Source organism: Natator depressus, chromosome 9, assembly GCF_965152275.1.
Source record: "Natator depressus isolate rNatDep1 chromosome 9, rNatDep2.hap1, whole genome shotgun sequence".
Lineage (NCBI taxonomy): Eukaryota > Metazoa > Chordata > Testudines > Cheloniidae > Natator > Natator depressus.
In genome coordinates this window covers 84214142-84222943 of record NC_134242.1, presented here as the reverse complement: position 1 = coordinate 84222943, position 8802 = coordinate 84214142, and the positions used below count along the sequence as shown (strand labels likewise).

General features: G+C 42.8%; 1 protein-coding gene across 1 annotated transcript; it reads right to left on the bottom strand.

The window, feature by feature from the left end:
- Positions 1-1262: 1262 nt before the first annotated feature.
- PSMD10 (proteasome 26S subunit, non-ATPase 10) lies at positions 1263-8794 on the bottom strand. Its single transcript, XM_074963167.1, has 5 exons — positions 8633-8794; positions 7792-7890; positions 6470-6616; positions 6204-6370; positions 1263-3922 (listed from the first exon to the last, which is right to left on the bottom strand). Exons 1-5 carry the CDS (start codon positions 8744-8746, stop codon positions 3769-3771), a joined length of 681 nt encoding a protein of 226 aa, XP_074819268.1. The 5' UTR covers positions 8747-8794; the 3' UTR covers positions 1263-3768.
- Between the last annotated feature and the right edge of the window lie 8 nt (positions 8795-8802).

The window sequence follows — 8802 nt, the reverse complement described above, 5'->3', positions numbered from 1 at the left end:
GATTCATAGGCTGACAGACAGGAATGCAACAATGTCTTTGACCTGAATAGATCCCAAGTAGCCATACAGAATTCCATCCCCACCCCTTTACAGCTCAGGATTGCCGTAGTACTCCCCTCTCCCCTAGTAGCATGGCTGACGCACAAGTCATGCTATGCTTGGTTCTCTACTTTCACCCTTGTCCCCACACAGGGGCTGCAAGGTAGTTGTTGCAATGAGCAGCATTAAGCACCTGTTGGAAATACTGCCAGGGAGAAAGCAATATAAAGCTACTCTCTCTGTTCCCTTCTGTCCTACTGTATCCTATCTCCCCATAGGAGCTGCACAGTTTTGATGACACACTGGCTTCACTCCTCTCTCTACAACAGCAACAGGGGCATTAGAGTAGAATTTCACTCCTTGCAGCAAGGTACTCCTACTTATAGATGAGTAACAGACTTCGTTATTGACATAAATCCCAAACCAAAGATTACTTTACTGATCTGAAAGCTCAGACCTTGGACATTTTAATACTTAACCCTATCACCACCAAAACCTATACAATGATTTAGAATACGTAATCATTCTGATTTAGTTTGATTCTATATTTCTCTCCATCATAACCCTTTGCAGTAATATTATACAGCTCTGACAACACAGGTTAGGACAAAAGAACGAAGGTTATAGTCCTTAGTTCAGAAAGTTCCTGGAATTTAGTATTTAAGAGATGCAGGTTGAAAAGCAGCTTAGCCAAAATCATTGGTTTCTCTCTCAATCAATTAGTTTTGCATGTCAACAGCTTATTATTAAAGAACAAGTTTTGCTTGGACCCTACCACTCTCTCCTGAGAAAACTTAAAACTGCATTTTATTTTCTAGTGTGGAGATCACTTTGTATGAAGTGTTCAGATACAATTTTCTGGTTTGCTTTACAATTGTTGGTAGGAAACTGCAATCCCTTTAGTCCCTTATACAGAAGCAGTCATATTGTGAAAGTTTTATTATCTGGTTTTGTGATTTTTCCTTGTAACTGAAGGATAGACCGATTCTATTTACATGCAGTCTCTCTCTCCCACATCTCAGCTCTGGCAATATTTCAGCTTACTGATTTGCTCTTTTATTTGACTTATGTGCATAAGTGATTTAGCTAATGATACAGATTCTTTTGTTACATATAAGTTTAATAAAGTTTGCCATTACAAAACTTTATTATATTGTTCACAACAGAATTTTGTTACATAAGCACCCTAACCCCACACAAACAAACAAACAAAAAAATCCACCAGAAAAGGGGGGTGGGGGGGGGGGAGAAAGGGCGTCTAAGAAGTCTCACTGTCATCTGTTAAACAGTTCCTTGCTGCTAAGTCCTGTGTTCTCAATTCTGTGCTTCCCTAATACTGAGATGCTTTTTCCATCAGTGAATTATGTTAATCATATGCTTCCTAAAGCAGTGCAGGGGCAATGTCAACTCTGTTCAGGAATAACAATAAACTGAACGTATTGGTCACTTAAAAAGGTTTTCTATTACCCATTCAGTGTTCATCAGCACAAACGTAAGGCATAGGACACTGCCAAGGAGGAGGAGGAGGAGGAAGAAGCCATCAAATGCTTGGTTAGCAGACAAGGCCACAGGACTACATCACTTCATTGGTTTACTCCTCTGACAAAGAATGGTCCAGAGGGGAGGGGACAGCATGGAATTCATTCACAGTAAAAAGTACTATCTATTCATAGCCTATGAATATAACTTTATGCAACTCAGACTCCCCACAAAAGGAGAATGTGAGGAGGATACGCTACTCTCCCACTACTCTGAAAGTTCATATTTAGGAATATGAAATTACTGGAAATTGTCTTGCCATGAAAGCTTCTTTTCATCCGAGTCAAAGCTAGCTCACAGCTAAGTCTGAGGCCCCTCTGCCCCCCAAACAAAAGAGACAAGGAATTAATAGAATGGTGACAGTTTGACCTCGGAGAAGTGTTCCTATTCCAGAAGAGTTCAGCTCCAAGTTATGAATGTGCACTGCTGTGGTCCTCCTAGGAAGAGGAGGACTTTCCAGAAGAACTGGTTTCCAGAAAGACCAGTTTTATTTTGTAAGTGTTCATGGGACGAGGAGGAGCTTCAGCTGGAAGGCGCTTTACAGCCACATAATCACAGCAGGGAAAATTCAAAGAAAGCTAAGTAAAGTGATAACTCTCACTATAGGGATGCAACCTCAGGGTACTGCTTGGAACTTTTGTTACAATCATCACCTACGAGACTATTAGTACAAAAACCAGTACATGCCCATGAACGCCACATCTTTCAGTCATACAACAGTTTTATCTTCCTATAACTAAGGAAGCAGAAGTTGCTGCTGGTAAATAAAGGGTGCCCTGGACTATTGATATTAAAAAGGTAAACAGCACATTAAATGTCAGAGATAATATTACACAGTGGGATGCACCAAATCACAAGCACTGACAGCTAAAGAAGGAACTGCAATGAAATTTGAGCTAGTACATCTGAGGAAAAAATCCAGAACACAGATATTCAATGGGCACAACACCTCTTAAAAGCTGGGATATTAAATAAAGGCACATGATGATAGCAGACAGTAAAATTAGATGGGAGCTTGCAGTGAGACATACGGGGCCAGTAGAAAGCAATGTAATTAGATGACAGTGTCTCTTAGGGGGCATTAGCGAGTCTGCATGTACATTACTAGACACAGTTTGAGCATCTCAGACCCAGGAAGTGTTTGACAAACTGAAGGGAACATCACAGACTAGAGGGCCAGACAGACCAGGCAATAAGGACGTATTGAGAGTGAAGTATTCATAGCTATGCCAAAAGGGGGTTTGACGAATGAAAGGGGTGGCAAATAGAATTTACTTCTAGAAGTAGTTGAAATGGTCGTGTAGATAACAAGGAGGGACAGGAATAGTTTAGAGTGGTCTGAAGTGAAATACGAATTGGATTAAACTGAAAACAACAACAACTGTGTAATATGAATACCAAGAAGGAAAAAGGAAAAAAACACCAGCTCCTTTACAAGATGCAGAACTGACTGGAAATTTTCCAATCGAATGTGTTTTTTTTTAGGACTGTTTTCTGAAGTCCCAGCTGCTCAGCAACTTGCTAGGCAAACTGACCTTGAATTTTGGCTTCCAGAGGTCCCAAAATAAGCTCCCTGTGATCCCCATCAGGTGGGCTGCTGAGAAGCCAGCAGCCTGTATGTCCTGGGATCCCCAGCTCCTCGGTAACTCATCTGGGTGGGCAGCCAGGGATTCCAAGAAGCATATTTTGTTTTGGAAACACCTAAAACATTGTAGTTCTATGGAAGTTTTTCACAGAACTTCAGTTCCATTTTCTGGCCAGCTGTAACAAAAAGTAATATCAGACTGTGGAATGGGCTTCCAAAGCAAACCTAATTTTAAATGGCTCAAGCAACAGGTCTGAACACAATATACTCTAAAGAAACAATCCCACACTAGGCCCTGTAAAATAGAAAAGAGAACCTAGTAGGTTTCTTTCAATTCCAATTTATAAGAGTAACAATAATTTTACATGAAACAAAACTGCAGGATACTAAAAATACTTAAAAAGTGCTGACTGGTTTAATTAACAGGCAATTAGAAGAAGTGCACTTGGTGGTACAATTGAAGGGTACTGATATATACCACTACATACATTATATATGCACATTATAACAACATTTAAGCCATTACCATTAAGCTAATAAATATTAAAATAGTCTTAAATGTGTGCATCAGGAATGGAATTCAAGTCATAACTCATCCAACACTGCTAGCCTTCCACCAATCTTTTAAGTACAGTTCCCAGGCCACCTTTTGACACTTTCAGTGGGGTCTTTTCTTCTTTATTCTCAATGTAAATACTTGCACCATGGGACACCAACAGCTTTGCCTCATCCACTCTCTCTTCATCACAGGCTAAATGGCTGTAACAAGAACAAGAAACCCATGATTATTGCCAAATCTACCAAGTTTAAAGTGCCAGTCACTAAGGAGTTTATATATAGCCACAATTGAAGCGTCATGGATGTTTCACAGGGGTAGGAGGTAAAGGAATATGGGGAAAGAGCACACAATTCCAAACCTGAACATAGACTTCAAAGCCTGTTCCCAGTCATTCCACTGCCATTAGACAGCTTGAGTATTTCCCAAGGCTGCTGTCTTCTCAAGCCCAAGACCATTTCAACACTAGATTGTAGCCCCGCCGAGGCAGCCAGCCAGCTTTGGGAAGTCAAAAAGGCTCCAAAATCTGAACCTCAATTATACAAACACACACACACACACAAATAGTCTCCACATGCATTGAGATGCCTGCGTTTGGTCAAAAATCCCTCATCAAAAATGGGAAAAAAATACATATTAGCAACTATACCATTTTTATCTGTCATTGGCAAATTGGCAATTGATTTTTTAAAAATATAATCTGATATTATTGCACAACAATAGCAAACAGAATGCAATTATTCCTTAAACAATAGAAGTGAAATCCTCACTAATATTTTAGTCAAATATTAGTTTTGCCATCAACTTAAATTTTACTGTAAGAGTTTACATATGGATATTGCCCTAGATACATGCATTTCAAATACTGGACTTTAACTTCTGCTTGTTTCTTAATAGTAGGGTTGTCAATTAATCGCAGTTAACTCACGTGATTAACTCAAAACAATTAATTGTGATTAATCGCAGTTTTAGATTTAGACTTCAGATTCTTAAACCTTGGGTCAAGTGCTGTAGCTGTCTTTAGAAATTTCACACGGGTACCTCCTTTGCATTTTGTCAAATCTGCAGCGAAAGTGTTCTTAAAATGAACATGTGCTGGGTCATCATCCGAAACGGCTATAAAATGAAATATATGGTAGAATGCAGGTAAAACAGCAGGAAACTTACAATTCTCCCCCAATAAATGTAATGATTGCATTATTTTTTTACTGAGCGTTGTCAGCATGGAAGTATGGCCTCTGGAATGGTGGCTGAAGCATAAAGAGGGATACGAATGTTTAGCATATCTAGCATGTAAATACCTTGCAATGCCAGCTACAAAAGGGCCAAACGAACATCTTTTCTCACTTTCAGGTGACATTGTAAATAAGAAGCAGACAGCATTATCTCCTGTAAATGTACACAAACTTATCTGTCTTAGCGATTGGCTGAACAAGAAGTAGGACTGAGTGGACTTGTAGGCTCTAAAGCTTTACATTGTTGAGTTTTTGAGTGGTTATGTAACAAAAAAATAAAATAAAAAAAAAAATCTACATTTGTAAGTTGTATTTTCACGATAAAGAGATTGAACTACAGTACTTGTATGAGGTGAATTGAAAAATACTATTTCTTTTATCATTTTTAAAGTACAAATATTTGTAATAAAAAATTATAACATAAAGTGAGCACTATACACTTTGTATTCGAAATCAATATATTTGAAAATGTAGAAAAACATCCAAAAATATGTAATACATTTCAATTGATATTCTATTAACAGTGCAGTTAAAACTGCGATTATTCGCGATTAATTTTTTTGAGTTAATCGCATGAGTTAACTGCGATCAATCAACAGCCCTACTGAAGACTAACAGAATAGCTTCGTCTAGCATTTATACTGCTGGCATATTGTCTACCGCAGCGGTTCTCAACCTGCGGCCCAATTAACACACAGCTGTGGCCCAGCTCAGCTGCGTGCTAAAGGCTGGCCTGCGTGCCAGGGTCCCAGGCTCCTGGCTGCCCAGTGCAGAGTGGTCCAGGCTGCCTTGCTACCCAACGGGGCGGGGCAGGAGCCGCACGGTATGGGACGGGGCAGGCATCCGGGGTTGGGGCAGCCGGCCAGCCCCGCAAGCTCCAGGATCCAGAGTCGGGGTCTGGGCTGCCGCTGCCCTGCCACCTAGCCCCTGCAGCTCAGGTCATATGTTGTGGGCCACATAATAAGTTGAGAACCATTGGTCTACCCTCTAGGGGCAGTAGAGTTGAATTACTGAGTGATTGTTACTGTAACTAGGTTTTATGCTTCATCAGGAAACATGTAGAAAAATCTCTAGTATGTATTTGAAAAAAAAAAATTAAAACATGATGACTGGACATGAGGGAAACATCTTTTTACCCTTCTCTAAAGCTTTCTGAAGGAACTGAGAGTTTGAGGATACTTGCATTTAAGTAATGGAGTTTTCAGTTCAGAGAGATTAAAAAACAGAACAGAAACGTAACATCACTTACAGAGGTGTGTTCCCTTCAGAGTCCTGCATATTCACAGACGCTTTGTACTGCAGTAGGATCTGTATCATTTTTAGGTTTCCTTTGGCTGCTGCTCTATGTAATGGAGTGGATTCAAAGTGATCTGTTGCGTCAGGATCAGCTCTATTCTGTAACAGCATAACTGCAATCTAAGCATGTGGGAAAATGGGGGGAAAAAAATCACATAAATGACCATTTTAATGATAATACAAAGGAAGAGCAAGACCTGATTACATATGAAACCATACCTCTTGTCTATTTCTGGAGGCTGCATAATGCAGAGGTGTGCAGCCATTTTGATTAACATCATTCACCTGAGCACCTTTTCCAATCAGAGCTTTCACAATTTCATCATGGCCTGCTGAAGCTGCAATATGGAGAGGAGTCCAGCTAGCCTACAGAGGCAGGAAAAAATAGTTTAAACCCTACAATTGCAAGGAAAAAGCCCACTACAGAGTAAGGTACTAGTCTGAGTAAGAGTGGCAGAAAGGCCTTCAAAAAGTTTCTGCAAGATTGTTTTCGGTAGACAGTAGAACACCGAAGAGAACTTGACAACTTCCCCTTCTTTAAAAAGATTATTGTTCTTGCAGTACTGTTCGTAATAGATATTACTACTCCAGTTTGTCCACCAACTAAAGGAAAACGCCATCCTGTCAGCAACATGGGCTACCTTGAGCACATCAAACTTATCCTCTGCTCTCTACAATGGCTTCCTGTAGAATATCAAGTCAAAGTTCAAGATCTCAGTCCGTACCTTCAAGGCGCTCAAAGGCCTGGGCCGAGTATATCTAAAAGATCCCCTAAAACTCCAGGATAAAGACAGTGGTAGACAATTCTGCTCCTCAGGCATTTTCTACCATGAGGATAATGCTCCCCTATGCAGCAGACAGAGCTTCTTTGGGGGCTGGTCTGAGACTGTGAAATGAACTTCCACAAGAACTTAGGACCACCACAAATGTTATCACCGTCTGTTGGAGAAGTTACACTTCTTCAGCCTACCTTGTCCAACACATACAAAGCAGCATGTACATTTTACTAAGAACTCAGAAAAACCACACACTACACTGCACAAACAGGTCTCTTTCCAGAAAGGAGATGAGAGAGGCAGAACAAATCATTTGTGACAGATGTCATTCATGTCACTTAATGCACTATTGGAAGGCACTCAGATATTACAGTAATGAAGGCAACATACAAATCTATGCAGAATAGAATAAGATTTTAGTTACATAACAAGTAGTCCAGTATTCATAGTAATCTATAATTACTATCCATGGAAATGAGTTTGCTACCAAATCCTTAGGGGGACAGTCTCCTTGTGGAACCTTCCGCAATCACCAGGTGGCTCATTCTTAAAAACGGTGCAAGACTCAGGACTAAGCACTGAGAGCATGTAGATTATCAAACCCAACCGATATACCAGCTGTAACAAAGGCATGAGCCTTGGGATCTGGCCAGTTCTACTCACTTCCTTCTCGATTCCTAAAAAATCAGTCCATCAAGCCCACAGCTGCACAGAACATACTCCTGAAAGCGAAGAAGAATGTTTCTTGGAATGTACAGAACTTACGTCGTCCTTGTCATTGACAGGCACGCCCAGGCCTAACAAGAAATGCACGACGTCCGTCTGTCCCGCTGAGCATGCCCAGTGCAGCGCTGTTCTGCGATCCTGCAAACAGGAACACACAGGGCATGGGTCAGCTGAGCTCCTAGCACAGGATCCTGAGGGGAGATGGCAGGGCAGGCAGCGGGGGGAAAATACATGGGAGAGAGCAGGGCCCCAGGTCTCCAGCTGAGACAGACTAACAGGACCCCTGTAGTGTAGTAAACTGCTCTGCGTAGGAATGTGCGACTGGCTGCCTATGCCTTTTTGAACCCAGCCCTGGGAAGCCGATACGGAGAGGTACTGTCTGTGAGAGGGGAAATAAAAAAGTCCCTTTGCCCCCCACCATTTTTGCAAACATTGGTGTCCCAGTCCCACTGGGGTAACGGTTACCCCCTGTGGCCCTGCCTCTGCCGGGTTTTGCCCTCTGACACCCCTGCCAGCGCCTCACCCCGAGCTTAACTCCTGCTCCTCCCCCCAAAGCCTTGATTTTGCCCTTGAGCCCCTCTCCTACTGCTACCTCCAGCTGCTTGACGCCCCCGACCGGTCAGTTTCCGCCCCCTGCTCAGACCCGGGCCACCCCCCTGCTCCAATTCACCCCCTTTGCAACCCCAGTCAAAAGCAGTCCGCGGAATCGTAGGGCTAATCAGGGCAGGGCGAACGGCAGTGGCTTCAGCAGATGTACTGAGCATGCGCAAGGCACCCTACGCGGCACATCCCCCAAGCCCTGGCCCCTGCCTCCCTCCAACGAGCCGGCCCAGCCGAGAGCCCCTGCGGCCCCGAGCCCGAACACCCCGCTCCGCCTGACCTGGTCGCTGCGGGTAGCCAGGCCGCGGTTCTCCCTCAGCCGGTCCTGCAGCAACTCCAGCTGCCCCGTGTAGGCCAGGTTACAGATCTCCACACTGGACACAGAGCCCTCCATGCCGACGCCAGGCAGGCGCTCTGCCCGTCCCCTCAGGAAAGGGGGCGGAGCCACGA

What these genes read in the sequence shown, in the direction of transcription:
- PSMD10 (XM_074963167.1), bottom strand. Translation starts at nt 8,746, where the DNA reads ATGGAGGGCTCTGTGTCCAGTGTGGAGATCTGTAACCTGGCCTACACG. An exon ending in CTGTCAATGACAAGGACGAC is followed by an intron (nt 6,617 to 7,791) that starts GTAAGTTCTGTA and finishes CTGCCTCTGTAG; the next exon opens with GCTAGCTGGACTCCTCTCCA. An exon ending in TCTGAAGGGAACACACCTCT is followed by an intron (nt 3,923 to 6,203) that starts GTAAGTGATGTT and finishes TTCTTGTTACAG; the next exon opens with CCATTTAGCCTGTGATGAAG.